Raw genomic sequence first — 18814 nt, forward strand, 5'->3', positions numbered from 1 at the left:
AAGAAAGAATAAAATGTGAATAACAAAAATAAAAAAGTGTGACAATTTTTCAGTTTTAAAAAGGTTGTTATTTTCATGTCATGCTTTCGTTATTTGTACATTGTGCAAGCTCAAAGACATAGTTCACATGGAACAGAATACCTATTAAAAGGAGTTTAAATAGGCAACTACTTGCCACATTCATCACATTACTTTCATTACCAACAATATCTTTCTTGGGTATATGATGTTTATCAGGGTGTAGACCTTAGAATAAAAAGGTAAGTCAAGTGTTAAATATAAGCCTAGTGTATTCCCAAGAGCTTGTTTGATCCAGTCTCCAAATCTAGCACGTTTTCCTTGAGGTTTTTGTTTTTTTCCTTGGAGTCTCTAAACTTTAGTTTGTAGGGATAAGATACTGTCTTCTGCTGCAGCAATCAGGTTCTCCATGTATTTGACCCGCTCGACACACTCATCAACATCCCTTTTCACAGCTCTGTGCTTATGTTGTGAAAAGCAGATTAAACTCAACATAAACACAATTCATATGTAAGGATGTCCAGAGGCCAAAGTGGAACTGTGTAATATAGTTTGCACTTCTTTTCCTCCCAGTTTTGGCACGGGGCACTTCCAGGACAGCCAGGAGGCCATGAAGAGTGAGTAGCCATCCTTTCTACTCTGTAGTGCTACAGTATCCATCATTTCTCATGTGATCATCTTAATAACCATCAGATCATTTCAATCAGGGATTGAATCCCAGAACAAATTAAAACATATCAGTACAATTATAAAGAAAAGTCTTCAGCTGTCTGACATTCAGCATACCACTCTGCCCCCTGCGTCTGTAGAGGTCAGACGGTCCAATTAGTATGTGAGATGGGGTCATGAAGCCGAGACGGTGCATAACATGCCTCTCCCTCTCTTGTCTGTCACGTCTCTCCAGCATTAAGCCCTTCTCCCAGCAGAGTTACGCCATGCAAGCGTCCGGCCCGACCCCTATAACAGGTGGGTGCTCTTTCTCCACTCTGCTGTGTTGACAGAGGGCTGTCATGCCGGCAAAGTGATGAGACAACCCTGCTTGTGAAAAAGAGGTTGCGCAAAGCTCAGAGAAATAGCTGCAATATCACTGCATTTTCTTTTTAGATTTTTACATTATCACACTAAAACCGCACATAACCACACTCACTGCCCTCTGCAGGTTATGAGAGCACAGCGGGGCTGTCAATGTCTCCTGGTGCCCCCCCTTGGCAGGGCAGAAGTATTGCCAGCTCAAAGCTGCGAATGCTGGAGTTCTCTGCCTTCCTGGAGCAACCTCAGGACCCAGAGAATGTAAGTCAACAAGACAGGAGATAACTTTATGTTATACTCCAAACGTTTATTTTATCTATTTATTTTCTATTACTACAGTTGTTTCCCACCAGGAAGTTTTATTGACAGGTGCATTAGACCAACAACTCACTCACTCAATATTTTGTACGTTCCTTTTTTTTATGCCCCCCCCCCCCCCCCCATTTTCTATGATTACATTCACGTAACACATGGCTTTCGGCAGCAAGACTTAAATTAGGCAACAGCTTTTCTATTACTAAATTACTGTTTTGCTATTCTCTAAAGCTCCTAACACTGTGACTTGTATTTAATTTATTGATAGACAGATCGATAGATTTAATAGAAATCTAAGAAACTAGATGTCACAGGTGTCTTGGAAAAGCCCGGATATTGTGGTTTAACACTTAAAACTTTGGCTGTTTTGGTTTGTAGAAGTATGACAGCAACTCACAAAGATCGCAGGATAATCTGTATAAACACATAAAGGACTATCATGAATGGTGCGAGTTTGATTATATTACAATAAATAGGATTCAATTAAACAGCAGTCACAATATGACAGATGTTCTAGATTGTCTAGAAAGTGCATTTGCCGTTACTGGCAATTCAGCAAACTGGACACTTGTCATTTTTGGCTCTGTTCATCTCCTGATATGCACTTTTGTCTCTGCAGTTCAACAAGCACCTGTTTGTGCACATTGGCCAGTCCAACCCGAGCTACAGCGATGCCTATCTGGAGTCTGTGGACGTCAGACAGATCTACGACAAGTTCCCAGAGAAGAAAGGAGGCCTGAAGGAGCTGTTTGACAAAGGGCCACACAACGCTTTCTTTCTTGTCAAGTTCTGGGTAAAATATTTTTGTTTATTTAAAAAAAATCTTTTTAGATTAATTCACTTCTGTTCATCCAGTTCTGCTAAGTAGAGCTGAGTTCTTTGGCAATTCATTTCATCAGATAAATTTCCAATTTCAATTGAGTGTAATGTTTTTATACATCTTAAGCTCCACCAGATACACTGTGTGTGGTATTTTTTTTTATACTTCGTTGCAGCATATAATCCTCCCCAAGTCATAAAGTTGAAGTGAGAATACAGCGAATACTCTCGTTAATGTTTTGTAGCACCTGTCGGCTGTTAATGGCCTAGCGGTGTTAACTGTGTTGAGATAGCTTATGCATTGGAGTTAATGGAACTTATGTGCAAATTAAAGCCAGAAAGAATGGAAACTCATTGCTCCCTTGACCTGTTTTGTGGTTGATATGCCGGTAAAGAAGGCATTGCTGCTCAGGTTGCATTAGGCATTGGTGTATTTGTATATGTCCGAGATGTATGTGTGTGTGTGTGTGTGTGTGTGTGTGTGTGTGTGTGTGTGTGTGTGTGTGTGTGTGTGTGTCAGCAGCCTTGGGAAGAGTGGCAGGACTGATCTTTCACCAGAGGAAATGTGAGCCTAGGCACCTGTCTCGGCACTATTAGACTCATCCATATCCCCCCCGCCATATACTTATTTTTAGATAAGCCACCCCAAAAACACACACATACACACACACGCACAGACAGATAAACTCACAACACCCCCAGCTCACCATTAGTGAGAGAGATGACAGTGTAAAGCATGAGGACAAAGTCAACTTAAGATGATGCAGGCTAAGGAATGAAGACAGATGGAGGTGAATATGTGTTATCATTGAAAACAGTGAAAATAAGAGAGTGGGGGCTGCAACAGCAAACAGCATCTCACTCGTACTAAATTCACCCCAAACACAGATCGAAGACACAGAAAAAGACCCAAAGCACACCCGTCAGGTAGAGTTGGATGAGTGGGCAGTGCATGAGTGGGCAGTGTGTATATTTTTCTCTCCTATGAATGGAGGTTTGACTGCACTAACCTGAATCTTGCTGGGCTTAAATAAACTCCTCATATTTTGAATTATAAAGGACATGTGCAGCCTGAGAGTTGTCTGTACTATAACCTTCCTTTCTATCTCTAGGGGATTGGCAGGGCTTTTACAGTGGCACCTTAGTCATGTACCGCAGATCTGTTGTGCAGACGAGGTGACCCAAACACATCCAGCACAAGGAATGAGCTGTTGGCACGGGTGTTCAGTGATCAGATTGATGTACACCTGACACAAGAATCCAACCAAATACTTTTCCCAAGGGAGATTTTATTTCAATTCGAGTTTATTTGATGGGGACAGATACATTTAAGTATAAAATTGCAATGCCCATCCCTAGAAGGGCATCCTTTAGACTTAAAGCCAGCCACAGTGTTTTGAAGTTCTCAATGATATGGTTCTCTGAAGAGAAGATTTATGAAACCTTTTTAGGTTCATGGTGTGAATCCTTTCACTACTGTGGTTTGGTGCGAGTCTGGTGGTGGAGGCACACAATGCCACCTCATTGAAGAATGTCAAACCATCATCTTTACTACTACTGTAAAACATGATTGCCTTCATCCTCTGATCCACTTGGTTAAAAATGTTTTGCTCTGAGGCCACTAGTGACTTGCAAAGCAGATATACGTATAAGCTTATATAGCTTTAAGTACTGTGATTCGTAGCGCCAAAGACTGAATGTCAAGTTCAAAGTGCCGCCTTGTAGTCTCATACCACCAGATGGCTTGACATTACCCTACCCACATGTTTGACTGCCACATTATTTATTGTAGAGCGATAAAATACATTGGTGAGTGACACCATTTTGGAAGAAGTCCTTTCCAGTCCTTTGAAAAAGCAGCTGGTCAAGCCATGGCATTTGATTCAGGGACGAGGAGAAGGAGGGGATGACTAGCCCCACCATATATCATGGAGAAAAAGTTTCAAGACGATTGCAACAGATAGAATTAAGAAAACAGACAGTGTGAACAACAGAGAGGGATGCCATGTAAGCAACAAGTCATTCATCAATGAAATATGACTGTCTTGATTAATGTCACAGCCCCGTTGAGTCAACAGTTATGACATACGCATCTCCCTGCAAGAGGAAAACAAGCTCATAACACTGTCCCCTCTCAGTCTGTTCATCTTATTGTATCCCAAGGGCATCCTCCAATTCTCAAGGCATCCATGACAAAACACCGAAATGCTACAAAACAGCTGGGCATTTCAACACCCATACTGGAAAAAACAGCAAAGATGCTCTTGGCCATGAAAATAAGCAAAATGAAATCCTCAACACGTCTGAAAATATGATAACTCTATATACGCCATCATAAAAGAAGGGTAGAGCCTATTTGATGTAGCCGCAGTGGAACAACCACATGATGGGTCATGACTTGGGGGTGTGCTGAGGTGCAGGTTGGCATGGTGACGGTGACAGGCAGCTGGCCCACCTCCAAAGCTATGGCATTCTAGATTGAATTTCCAGCAAACCCCCCTGTCGGCCGCTGGCTGCCCTGCCCCACTCCCCACCTTCCTCCTCACCCTCTCAGTGCCCGTGGCCCTGTCCTAACGGATTGTCTCACGCCTTTGAAGTGCCGAGGGAATCCGATTTGAGCTGGCTCTGCTAAATTGTTACACAGCCAGCCTGCCCACCATGATCTAATCAGCCAATTGCATGCTGCTGATTGTAATTGGATGAATTCCCTCGCAGGCTGTTAGGGAAGCAGGGAATGGCGGTCCGGGGAGGGTCACTAGGCCCCAGGGATGAAGACAAATAGAGGAATTACATGAGCCAGGGATGAAGATGAACGGGGTGATGAGGAGGCTGAGCGGTGTCTCAATGGCCCATTAGGAGACAAGAGCCCGACAGGGGAAAAGGTAAAATAGCCCAGCTGTCTGATAGAAGAGACAACACTTCAGTCTGATCCAAAATCAGATTATACTTGCTTCAATTCAAACTTAAACTAGTGGGAGCATCAGAGATCCACATGAAAATGAAGAAAAACGTAACTCTGTGCTGCCTTTTTAAATTGCCCCTGTGAGGTCGTGTTTTTGACATAGAATGTCAACTACACAAAAATGTTTGACATTCAATTAGTCTCCGTTGTTGCTAGGCAACTGACAACAAAATAGATTTTGCCTTCTTTCCTTTTTGCAAAAATGGTGAAGGATTTTGTTTTGAATATCATGTTTGAATGTGTGAGCTACTAGAAAAATGTTAGACCCTTTTCATGGAGACAATTAAATGCAACACGGATCAAATATCAAAATCTTCACACACACACACACACACACACACACACACACACACACACACACACACACACGAGACACAAAGCACCTTGAGAATCTTGAGGCTGGATTTGACAGCGTTCTAATGGGTCAACAAGGATCTGGGCAGTGGATGCCTCTTGGCTTTACGGAGAATCATTCTCAAGCTTTGTTGAGCTGTAACACTCTTGGTGAAGTGTCTTTGTCAGACTGACACACATGTTCCTTAATGTCCATACCTGTATCTGTGAGAAGCAAAGTAGATGCTGATATTTTGAGATGAATCATGGATCTATATATCCTTTAGATGCTTAGTGTGGAGCAGCTTAGTATGCGGTGTAGCGCTCTTAGTCGATCATGACATTTTATCTGTTTCTTCCCTTTAGGCGGACCTCAGTATAAACCTGCAGGATGACAGCAGCTTCTTCTATGGTGTTTCCAGTCAGTATGAGAGCTCTGAGAACATGATTATCACCTCATCCACCAAAGTCTGCTCCTTTGGAAAGCAAGTGGTGGAGAAAGTGGAGGTAAGGATACTACTGGGGGTTATCAAGAATCATTTTGATGATCAAGATGTTATCTGTTCTTTAAGGGGCAACAGGTGGGACATCTTCCCATTACTTTTCAAACTTCTACCACTTTTACAGCGATCTACTGTTATGTAGTCATCATAATCCAGAGGAGAGAAGCTCCCAGTGAAAATACAGATGTGCTCATCTACGTCATCTTATTGGTTGCTCACTATTTTACCCTGGATTTTGCTTACTCCACAATGGATTTTGAGTAAAAAGCTGTGCTGTTGGCCTTGAACCTAAAAGATCAAATTTCCATATTACTTCAGATTATTCGAAAACACCCCGAAAAATATATTATCATTTTTAGCTGTTCCTTAAGTATTTGTTTCCCACAATGCACAATTCCAACAGTGGCCACTATACCTACATTTTGGTTTCTGTTAATTAACTATTTTTTGATTTTCAGTTGGATTAAGCTATTATAAATATTAAAAAGTAACACAGCATTGCAAATTCTTTGTTTGGAAGGCACGTTGACTACTCTCACTATGTTTATTGGCCTATAAATGCAGTAAAAAGCATTCATGTCAGTTTCAGGTTATTTTGCTTCACATTTTGCAAAAATCAGAAAATCCAATGTTTTGGGTTAAGACAGTTCCTACAGCTATCAACAGTTAACCGTATAAGCGGCTAGAGTTCAAGAAGTTTACGTCACTGATTGCTCAATAGCAGGTCATGACCACGTCAAAAACCACAATTATCACCCAGAGGAGTGAATAACTGCTACTGGTGGAGATGGATTCCAGTCAATTACCACTGATCTGTGGTCAGGAAACTGAAATGATTAACAAATCTCCCCAGCATGACTAACTGTTATGCTTCCCGTTAACTAGACACAATAGTGGCCCTGCCCCCACCTGCTGCTGATGGATTGTACAATATAAACACATACACACACATCCCTTGGTAGAGCCATCTGCCTCAGTAGACCACATGATGATATTTAATGGCTTCATCATTTGATTACTGTTGTCACGAGAAATATGTTTATTGTCATATCTGGCATGCCATATGCTGCATTAGATATATTGTATTACACATATTACAGATTATCACATAGATGTTCACATCCAATGTGTCCAATTGAGTATCAGTGGAGTATGTACCCCAATAGTTAACAATTAGATTTCACATTTTGTCTATTTAATGTGTTTCCCGTTGCACCTGGTATATATCTTCATATATTGCATTGTATGCTTTTATTTTGTATTGTATCTGTTTTCCCTAGACGGAGTATGCACGTTTTGAGAATGGGCGCTACGTGTTTCGAATCCACCGTTCCCCACTATGTGAATATATGATCAACTTCATCCACAAGCTGAAACACCTGCCGGAGAAGTACATGATGAACAGCGTACTGGAGAACTTTACTATCCTACAGGTACCTATCAGGGATATACTGAACGTGTGTATATTGTGTGTACATTCGTTGTTTTTTTTCCACAAATTGAACTGCAAAAATGGCCCTAATCGGTCACTTACAATGTTAGTTTATATCAAGAACATACAACCCTGAGAACATAGGGTTGACCCTGGAAAAATCTGGAATTTCTAACAGGGGGCCTGACTCTATTTTCAGTCTTTATGCTAAGATAAGCTAAGCTAACCATCTGTTGGTGGTAGCTTCATGGTAGCGTACGACATGAGAGTGTCAATCTTGTTGTCTAAAACTAAGGAATGGCAACACTTTGTTACATTCACTGTTAGCTGTCTGTATTAGCTCTGTTGACATAGCCCTGCTCAGAAAGGTCTGCATAAACAGCTTATCCTTACTTAAAATGCATTTGGATATATGAGCTATTGTCTGCAATACATTCATGCATGCATCATTCATCGAATAACACTCATTGTCCTTCATCATTCATGTAGTTCCATTCATACTATTCTGATGCACTTTGCATCCCTTGGGGAGTTTGTCACCCCCCATCTTTGTTATACGGACTCAAACATAGACAATCTGTTCTTTTGCACATTATTACGGTACTTTTGATCTGTATATATTACTACTGTAAATTTTATATTTTATATATATATATATATATATATATATATATATATATATATATATATATATAAAACATACATATATTCTGTTTTTCCAAATATATGTTGTCTGTATAATATTGTTGTTGTTGTTGTTAAATATGTTGTTTGAATAGCTGGAGTTTGCAACAAAAATAATTTTCTTAAAGTATTTCTGATTCTGATTCTGATAAAGCACACAGGGTGACATGGACATTCAATAAGGGCTTTATGCAGGGCATCCCACTGTCGTAAAGGTTGAGAAACAGGAAAATGAATTTGGTTGTGTTGTCATATTTCCTGTGGGTAACCTTGACAGACCATTAACAGCTGGTAGGAATGTTTCACTATGAACAGCATTGTTTAATGTTTTCTTGAGTTGAGTTGAGATTGTCTATTCTATTGTAAATTGGACTTTTCTGAATAAGCCGGTGTGCTCCTCAGAGAGCGGACCCAGAGGGAAGTGAATAGAGTGTATCACCATAGTAACAAAGTGGTCCTCAATACCAGGGTTCAAAGACATTGGTGTCCCTTCCACTGGCGGCAACATTCCTACTGGTGAAGACAATGACCATATTGAGCCCACACTGACGACGACATGGCAGCATGTCATTAGGTTTCTCAATGGGCTGATTTAGCTCATGTTAACCATGAACAGCTCCTAAACAGATGTGAACACACATACACCGACATGCACATACATAAAGACAACAAATGCACTTAGAGATTTCACATTGCAAGGTTAAGCAGAATAGATCAATATGACTCATGTAAGTGCTGTGTTAAGTGCAACATATAATGAATTGATGAAGTTATGCACTTGTTTTATGATTTGTTAAATTTCCACACTTTAGTCTTGCACATTGAAAAACAGAGCGTTTTGTCTATACTCATAAAGCCCAGTATAGACAAAGACATGCAGTATACCACATACTGTACGTATACAGTAGTAAATGACTATGTCAAAGTCTGATCATACAATTATTGTTTGAGGAAAATTTACCTTAAAAAGGAAGGATCATGTTGTACAGTACAATGTGACTAAATTTGAAATACCTACTGTCAAAGAAGTAGCTGAATTGTGTTAGAGAAAAAAGAAAGGGAACCATATGCTGCTGTCAGATTTGAATGAAATGAAATACTATTTGGATTGATTGCCATATTTTTTTTTTTACATTTGAGTAATTATTTTAAAGACATGCATACACATATTTCATAATAATAATATTGCTTAAGCACTGCATTGAAAATAAATTTGTATGTATTTGGTGTAGTCTGAACTTCAACACCTCAACATCAATATTAGGCTATTAGGCTCAAGTGCAGTTTCCAAAACTTTGTCTGAGGGGAGGCCCATACTCTCAGACTTTGAAACCCCCTGTTTATACTATTTGTATTTATACAGTTTGTATATTCATATATATATTCATATTTGATTGAAAGGAGCAATTTATGGATTTCATTAGTCATATGATTGTTTATACTATATTTTCAAAAGCTCAAAGGATTGCAAATTTCTCTACAAACTAGAAGATTGTAAACATAGTGAAGTTTACTAGTAAAACATATAGTAACCAAGGTAAGAGTTTTTTTTTATCCCCCATAGTTAACCTTCTGTTTGTCCACAGGTGGTGGCTAACAGGGACACACTGGAAACCCTCCTGTGCATAGCCTACGTCTTCGAGGTATCCACCAGTGAGCACGGCGCACAACATCATATTTACAGGCTAGTCAAAGATTGACACAATCACACAGCTTGAACTTACCTGCTCTAGACCCATTGTAGCACCTCAGTGAGCAACAACTCTAAACAATGGACGACTTCTTCCGTAAGCTTAAAACTGAAACCATACAACTCGGTCAGAAGCCCAGAGAATCGCAGACTTTGCCAGCATGCCCAGGAAAACTATTACTGCTGAGAAAGAGGTGGATTTGGGATTTTTGAAGCTGGAACAGGCTTTGTGTGAAAAGTGGCAAGGAAAAAAAAGAAGAGGACCATGATACACGGTGGTCTCTACTGTATACCAAAGGAGCCAGACCTAGCCAACAAGACCTGCATGAGAAAGTTGTCATTGGTGTTTTTTTTCATCTCATTTTACTAGTGCTTGTTTTTGATTTAGATTCTTTTACACACATGCATGTGCAGGGATGTTTGCTACAGAGGAGTTTGGCTGCCTCAGGGTGCCACCTAGCGACTTAAATATAAATAACAATGGGAAAAAAATAATAAACGCCGACTGAGAATCCCTCCTTTTGCACATCCATAAAATATCACTGTTTTTAGTGCCAATCGTTTCTGTTATTTGAGTAATTATGTACAGTGCCACATTCATCTCCTCTAAACAGAGTTATGAAAATAAGAGGCTAAAATGATTAAAAGAGCTATTGTATTTACTTTGTTTGATGTTTAATGTTAAATGTTTCTTGTATTGTCTTACTGTTTTTGATTGAAAATGATCTGACTACAACAAAAGGCACATAATAACACTGTTAACTTGAACCAGATTTAGATCTGTAAGCTGATTACAGAAGTTGTCTGTACCTGTAACTTGCCCTGAAGTGTCAGATGAAAATACAAGTGTTTCTTACATAACTTCTCTGTTGCTGAGTTTTTTTTGCATTCTGTTCAATATGTGGCACGCTCATAACGGTGTATACATCATTTGCAGGGTTTTGTCCTCAAATTGGATCATGTTAGCTCTGTCTTTTGTCATACTACATGGTAATTCTGAGCAGGTTTTGTGCAGTATGTTGTGCTTCAGAGGTGGAAAAAAGTAAATCTGTAAAAAGATATGTATGCATACTAAATCTGCTTGATTTTTGCGTGTGCTGTAAATGGGCATTATTGTCCCACAATGCAATGCACAAAGGTAATGGAGAAGTGGCATGAAGCTGCAACACATTAACACTAATTGCAGATGGTGGTGTTCCAGCTCCACGAAGACATCAGAAAGGTAAACATCTGCAACCTAAAATATTTTTCAGTATTCATTGACCTGTTGATTATTGTCTGTTCATCCAGCAAAGGGCTGGAGTCGAACCCACGGCTTCTGCCTTGAGGACCTTCAGGCTCTTTACATGGGGCGACTGCTCTAACCACTCCACCCCCTTGACATCCATCTTTGCACATTTTGTATTATTTTAATGTCAGTACAAAATAACACTGTCTTGAATCCAAAAATATTATAATAATTATAATACATACTGTAAACTATCCATGTGTAGTATGAAATTGGGGCAAAGCCATTGATTAATGGAAGTGACCAACGCCATCTGGTGGTGTTGGGACATCATTACTCTTCCTGTTCATTCAATTTAAGATGCTGAAACTTTTAGACCAGGTTAAATGATCTTACACTCAGATTGGTTATTTGAGTTTATATATATAAACATATATATAAATAAACCCTTTTCACCAGTGTCTGTTACAAACAACAACTGCTATCCAACTGAATCGATACTTCACTGTATACTGTCATTCTCTAAAGTCACCACGTCAGCCTAGGATATTTGTATGTGTAGAGTTACTTTATATACAGTATAGACTTGTTAGCATATTGTATAACCTTTTTTGGGGGAAAAAACCCTGTAATATGAAATCTTACACCAAAAACATATTTTGTGTGTGTGTGTGTGTGTGTGTGTGTGTGTCTCAGTTAAGGCTGATTAAATTAAATGGTATCATCTCGTTATGAGTACTGTTTTATATTTGAAACCATTTCTACAGAATAGTTCCCTTAAATTGCAGTCCATCACCCCCACTCCAAAAGCTCTTTATCCAAAAAGGTGCTTTCCTCTCCCAGGTGTAAACTGAGAATGTGGCACTGTGATGGAGAGACAAGCTCACAAAAGGGGAGAGAAACAGACAAATAGGTGTAGCAAATCCAAAAACAGGGAGCAATAGGCTTATTCAGATAATTCCTATTGAAAGAATTCAGGCAGATTGCTCCAATTATGGAAATCCACTCTCGGATTTCTGCCCTCTCCAAAAAACAGATGGCTTGTTACTGGAATTGTCAGCCTAGTTCCTGCTAAAACTAAAGCAATTGTGGAGACTCATCTAAACCCCTTAATCAGGATTATTCACAGGATCAAATAATGATTTATGACTTAGCCATTGTTCTACAGGTTTACAGGTCAACAGTCTAGAATTTAGACTGAAAGTCTAAAGAAAACTGGTTCAATCAATGTTCCCATAAACATAAGCAGGGGTGGACAAAATAATAGGAACACCTTCCCAGTATTCCATAGATTGAGACTGAAAGTTAAATTTTGACCTTGGAAACAGTCTTGTCAATAAATGTTTTTAGGTCACGAATGAACTCGAATGACACATTAGTCTTTGAAATTGGATCCATTATTAAACATTCTGAAGAAGCATGGTTGATGCTATTCTGTCAGACGGTAGCATCGTATAGTGTTAATCGACGACAATAGGTTATATCTGCCGTGCTGAGCCTGGTCACGTCCATCTGGGTCTCCTCCTCCTCCTCCTCCTCCTCCTCCAGGTGCGTAGCTGCAACCCACCTGTAGGGACTGGCACCAGTAAAACCAGACCACGGGCTCCACTTCATGCCTGTCAACTCCGTGCAATCAGCTCCACAGATGTGTCGATGCTTTGCCGTGATCGTAATTTAACATGATCTGATGTACATTACGCGCAATGAACGTCACACGGGGTTTGCTGACGGTTTTGAGTGTGGTGTGCTACACCGAGTCGAGGTGCTCACAGACCTCCTATTATAAGAACTGCTGGATTCGACGCTTCCCTGGGATTTTCATCGACATAGAGGAGTCTCAGCGGAGAGGAGCGCAGCTGCTCAAGTATTACCAGGAGGACACGGCGCTGAAATGCAGCCGCGCCTGTTGCCTCACGAGGAACTGTGAGTAATATTGATTTATCAACACACACAATTACGCAGGAGTTGCATTCTTTAACTTTACGTTCATTTATAACGGCCATTGATCCTCTACACTCTTTCATTTTACAGTTTCCTGTAATCTGGCCATATTTCACTATGATACCTCTCAAGAAAACGTGAACTGCTTCCACCTGCATTGCCCGACTCTGGAGAGCTGTATTCTTAGCTACAGAGGCAACGTTGTTCTGTACAATATCACAAAGGGTAAGTAAAGTTATGTTAATGGGTGAATACCTACTGAAAAAAAAATCTAGTTCACAATAAGGTTGTCTCTGGTTATAGTATACTCTCCCTCTTATGCATATAGACTACAGTCAGGGTCTATGCCACTACAATATATATATGAATTATGGAAAGTAAGCAGTAGAGTTACTGGAGTACTATTTTGAGGCAGACCAGTAATATAATATATAGTAAGTCATATAGATAAGGATAGTTCAGGATCCAAAAACTTCTAACAATGAGACCTACTTTTACTCATTTTCATTCATTCATATTTTATTTCTGTGTTTTGCCAAAACATTTGGCCCATCGCTCATGGGATTACAAGACAACCCTTTTAAATATACATCTTACAATCTCGCATATACAAAGCATGTGGAAAAAGAAAACAAACAAACAACCCCCCCCCCCAAAGTATCCCAAATGAGCTGTTCACATTTAAAAAAAACTACTACTTGCTAATAGTAGCAAAATCAATGCTTATTAAAAAAGTAAAGTAAAAATACATTATTCATAATTAAAATGTTACACATTTCTAAAAAAAAAAAAGCCATTAAGTGTATATAGGTCTTGTACACTTGAACACACATTGTATGATTTGCTCAATCATTTTGGCTGCTTCTACTGTTGTTTGCTTATTTATATCCATTTACTTGTTTGTTCTTGTTTTATTTTCAATGCTATAAGCGCTGTTCTTCTTGTGTGCCACCTAGTGATTTGGGCATGATTCCTGTGTAGTGCACTTAATAGTTGTCCTCTCATTTTTATGCTTTTAATGTTTATTATTATTATGTCTGTGAAGAAACCAACAATACAAGAGAATCATGACTCAAGAATATATTTTGTTTCCTAGGTGTGGATCCTGACTTGTTGGTGTTTGGAAAATACTTCACCTCCAACGTGCGCTTATTACCCCACCACTACAGTCGAGGCAACGTCTCAGAGCCGCTGCCCTCAGACAAACGCCAGTTCATTCATCCACCTCCACCTGCTGCACTGCCTCTGACTTCAGTACCCACAGTTAGACCCCCCACTACAGCAAGCAGCATGCTCACCACCTCCACCTCCACCACTACGCTGCAAAGCACCAGTCAGACTTCGGCAATTCCCATACCTACAGCCATCTTATCTTCCACTCCAGAGACTCCACCAGCTTCAGGGAACCATGCAAGAGCAACAATCTCCACCTCTTCCACCACTTCCCTTGCGCCCAGATTTACTGGTCCTCCTTCATCCATCACAGCAACCACCCTCAGCCTTCACAATCCCAAGAGCACTCCTGCCTTTTATACCACAACTGCACAACCCTCCTCATCCCCTATTCATCCCACCACCACCACCACCTTCTCTCTGTTGGCTACCAGCCCTCCAACTTCCACAGCCCTTATGGGGAGTACAGAGAGCAGCAACCAGCCTAATGACACTAAGGGCAGCCCGGGGACGGACAACACTGCAGGCAGTGAGGAAGGACAGGGGGTCAGTGGAGAGGACACCTTCGGGGGTTTTGGACCTGGGTGGCATGTAGCCGCTCACACATTGCTGGTTGCAGTGGCCATCTGTATTACAGTACTGCTGAGCTGCTGTTGCTCTATTCTGCTTGCCGTGAGCTGGAGGAGTCAGAGGAGGAGGATGGGACGCTACAGAACATCCTGGAGAGGGAAAAGAGGCTCCATGCGCCTGATAAAGTATGTGCTGGTCAGAGAAAACGGTTTAAAGTAGGGTCAAGACAAAAAAAAAGAAGAAGATAGAACTGACTTTTGTCTTTTGTTTACAGCAATGTCTTTAATAAAGCAATCTAGGATGAAGAGGCCTTTAACATGAATTAGAATTTGCACCGTTACATTTTTGTAAAATCCTTTTCCCATACCGGATTATTCTAATAGCACAGATTGCTCTATTTGAAACAGATAGGGATGAACATTTACCACTTACTGTCAGCTGATGCATTGAGATTACAATTCTGTATATTTAAACTGAACAGGCAGTAGTATTTAGTGGCTTAGATGAGATTTCCAAATGCATAGTTGCCATGATTTTGGTTCCCCTTGTGACGCAATGACTTTCAACAGAAGAGCTGAGTCAATGCATTTGACCAAATCAATTTGCCTCAAGAAAAGCGATATGCTGACCTACATTTTGATGCACTTAAATGAGTTCAAATTGATGTTGATGCCAAAGCTCATGGACTTGGCTCATGGCCAGTTGTCTATGCAGGTTTTAAGTGGAACTAAATGGGTGCTTCCCAGAAGAAAAAGGCTACAATTGAAGAGTTGTTCAGATCCTCAACACTGTGCAATGATGGACTACTCTTTGCCTTGTGGCCTTCAGTGTTTGACCTTGCTTCAGTGGAGCACATCTCTTCAGTGCATTGGGTTTCATCTGACCTAAAGAAATGCACAGACCAAAATCCAGAACTCCTTAAGAAGGTTGAGGTACTTCAACAATCTGCTGCTAAAAGCATCCTTCCACTGGAGCGGTACCACTCTCTCACAGTGATGAGAGAGATGGGCGCTGAAGTCGGCTCTGTACTGACTTAATGGAGCTTTAACCATCATGAATGTCACACAACTGTCCAAGTTCAAAGAGAACACTTAAAATCTGTAAAAATGTGCCTTTTTTATTGAAGACAGAATCTCGCAGCTGATTTATTTTTTTATTTTGGAAAATAAATACATTAGTAGAGAACCTTAAGGTTGTAATATCCTCATGTATAATGGAACAATAATCTCTTGTTTTGTTTATGTTATTGGTACTTAGATGGAGTCCAAAATGATACATGAGGCCACAAGTATTTAGTAATGTTTTTGTGGTCCCTGCTGTTCTTGGTCACCGTCTCCATGTAAATACATATTCAACATTAAGCTGTATTACAGGTTGAGGACTTTCCTGACAGCCTCTTTGTACTGCAGCATGGTGCTCTCGCTCTCTCCTTCGTTCTTCAACCTTGTGACGGAGTCCTTATACTCCTGCACCTCTCTTCTTCCCAGCACCTGCTCTCGCACTTCCTCACCTCCTTGCTCAGCCACTTTCATGCGTACTAGCAGATCCACGATGTTCTTTTGGGACGGGCTGTCCTCCCAGCTGTATTCCTCCATGTCTGCCACAGTCTTCTCAGCCTCCCAGGGCTCTGTTTTCTGCAGAATAAGGAAAACAGAACACGTTTGTTACCTTTACCGCAGGCAGCAAAAGGAAGATTTATCCGAAACGACTACCAACAGGGTTGTCTGTCTGTATATGTTTATAATTATAAATATAAATTAATAATAAAAGAACTGTAACATTAACATGATTTTTAATAGATCTGGCTCAGACTGTAGTTTGGAACACAGTATAGCAACATATGTAAATTATAGGGGTCCTTGATCACCCCTAAACCCTTCTTTGATGCTCCTCTCACAGAGATAGTATTTCTCTATATGTAGTGTTCCCTCCACTGCCTGTCTAACTGTCATCACATTCCCTTGAGAACAATACACCCCATTGTGCAGTAGCTTAAAGCAGGGGCAGTGGCAGAGCTTCAGCTCTGCTGCTCTCCAGGTGTTTGAGGTTAATGACCATCATTACCGCTATAAGTATCTGATCCGTGTAACAACCCGTCTGGAATAAGTCCAGGCCCAAGTGAGTGAGGAGGATTAGATACTTGGGAATGGATCAGAAGCTTCATTTAAAATAATGAAGGCAAACTAAACAGAATAGCATTAGTTGTAGATTAAAACATAAACAGATTATTCTCATTAATTGAGGTTGTACTAAAAGTCTACTGTACTGACGGTTTAAGTTAACCTTTTTCCGGATGCTCTTCTGGGTTTCATACAGTATGCGGAATTAAATAATGCAAAGTGTTGACAGTGACACCCTGTCTACACTTGCAGCCATCACTCAGTAATTTCGTCAACAACTGACAGAATAAATTTAATTTCCAGGAGACAAATTGCCCCAATGGAGTTAATGTACCTGCCAAATAACATTTATATATTCAGTTTGGGGAAAGGACAGATGTTGGGCTTGGAAGCACAAACGCAGATTGAGTGCCTCCAGCGGTAAACTTCCCTCCGCACTGGAGGCAGCTTTGAGCAGTTGGCCCCAGCACTGGACTGGATTAGCACAAACTGGAATTAGCAGGGAAGGCCCGTCTCCCTGAGTGGGGAGATAAAATCACCTCAGTAGCTGCTTACAATTGGCCTCTTTGTGGGCTTGCATTACAACCTGAACGCTACGCCACTCTTGCAGCTTCCACAAGCCTGCTGGACAAGCACTGTGCCTTCCATTGTGTGTCCAAAAGGGCAGGGGACAGTGTTCTGCTTCCTGGATCGGACAGTTTGCCAACGGATAGAATTTTTTTTTTTATAAATGTGACCTAAGCCATGACGGGAAAAGCTCCTAAAAGGCAAAGGTGTTTCTTTTATGTGGCTGGCTGCAAATTCATGCGAACAGCACCTAGGCTAATGACCTGGTGGCAGACTTCTCTGATGTGGCATGGCGGGCTTAACGTGAATTAAAAGTATCAGGGTCAACACCTGATAGGGGAGCCAGCCTGCCTGCCCCCCCGAATCTGTGGAGAAATGTCAACTGGACAATGCTGCTGTTTTCCATCCTTCTGCCCATTCAACTCTGATACCTCCCTAATGGGCTCAGTGTCTCAGATCACTGAGAAAGATGGACAAGAAGTTCTGGTAAAAGGTGCTGTAAATGTCACCAAAGAGACGGATGAAGGATAAAAATCTAACAATAATCATCTAATATTGTGATAAAATATATTTTTATCGAATATTTTATTCCTCATATTTGAAATACTAATATTAATTAGAGCCATTTTTCAATTACATTTAAGCTTAACACCAAGCTGGGCTTTCAACCACTCAATTAAATAAAACTACTTATACCTGTAGGGGCACAGAAGATAATCCAAAAACAAAAGAAAAAGAATGTTAATCACAAAACTAAAAACAAACACTATACACTTAAATAATGCATACATAATTTAAATAAATATGAAGCTGTTGGAACCTGCATCATCTTTACCTTAATTCATCGAATTTTCATGTTTAGTTCAAGTAATAACTTTGCTAAAAGTAGATTTACACTAATGACTTACCAATAATAACCACATAATACATCAAGTGAGGGGCCTGCAGTTAATTCCAGCGCTGGGATACCCTTTTATATTTAATGTTGCAGTGAATTAGATCAGTTATCATTTATCTGATCTCAAACAAAACCCCTCAAAAGGGTAAACACACTGATGTGATAGCAGGTACCTCCTTGGTAGAAGTGACACCAGAGAGCAACTGGCCTTTAAATGAATGGATACTTGTTGAAAGGAAAAGGCCGGAGATGTGTGACACGTTTCGTTAATACTCCATTAATCACTGTGACTGTGGCTTTTGGGTAGGTTTTTCCCCATCCAGTCAATGTGACGGATGTATCTGCCTGCTCAATGGCAGCATCGGTCAAGACAGAAAGCGGTCCAGTGGACACAGCAGAGTGTAGAAAAAAACCCAACTAATATTTTCAACTCACCCAGGACTCGTGGTAGAGGACAGTTAGCAGGTACATGGCATAGTCATGATTCTGCTGCCTCAATGGGCAGCTGATGGAGGGAGGGAAGAAAAAACAA

General features: G+C 40.5%; 3 protein-coding genes across 5 annotated transcripts in view; 2 read left to right on the top strand and 1 right to left on the bottom strand.

The window, feature by feature from the left end:
• The window catches only part of tead4 (TEA domain transcription factor 4), a 30251-nt gene extending 19623 nt beyond the window's left edge, over nt 1-10628 (top strand). For all 3 annotated transcript variants that reach the window (XM_083917401.1, XM_083917402.1, XM_083917403.1), the window contains exons 5-11: nt 592-635; nt 923-984; nt 1178-1308; nt 1982-2155; nt 5843-5983; nt 7260-7412; nt 9682-10628. In XM_083917401.1, the coding sequence (XP_083773527.1) occupies nt 592-635; nt 923-984; nt 1178-1308; nt 1982-2155; nt 5843-5983; nt 7260-7412; nt 9682-9795 (819 nt within the window). In that variant the 3' untranslated portion in view covers nt 9796-10628. The remainder of the gene's footprint in view (nt 1-591; nt 636-922; nt 985-1177; nt 1309-1981; nt 2156-5842; nt 5984-7259; nt 7413-9681) is intronic.
• Nucleotides 10629-12716: 2088 nt separating this feature from the next.
• Nucleotides 12717-14916, top strand: mansc4 (MANSC domain containing 4; the record flags this gene model as incomplete). The annotated part of the gene is made up of 3 exons (XM_083916459.1): nt 12717-12936; nt 13045-13179; nt 14051-14916. 3 exons carry the CDS (start codon nt 12717-12719, stop codon nt 14914-14916), a joined length of 1221 nt encoding a protein of 406 aa, XP_083772585.1.
• A 936-nt stretch (nt 14917-15852) lies between these two features.
• The window catches only part of mrps35 (mitochondrial ribosomal protein S35), a gene marked incomplete at its 5' end in the record, with an annotated part of 7663 nt that continues 4701 nt past the window's right edge, over nt 15853-18814 (bottom strand). The window contains 2 exons of the mRNA XM_083916460.1: nt 15853-16331; nt 18718-18787. Of these exons, the coding sequence (XP_083772586.1) occupies nt 16065-16331; nt 18718-18787 (337 nt within the window). The 3' untranslated portion in view covers nt 15853-16064. The remainder of the gene's footprint in view (nt 16332-18717; nt 18788-18814) is intronic.

This window comes from Echiichthys vipera, assembly GCF_963691815.1.
Source record: "Echiichthys vipera genome assembly, chromosome: 7".
NCBI lineage: Eukaryota > Metazoa > Chordata > Actinopteri > Perciformes > Trachinidae > Echiichthys > Echiichthys vipera.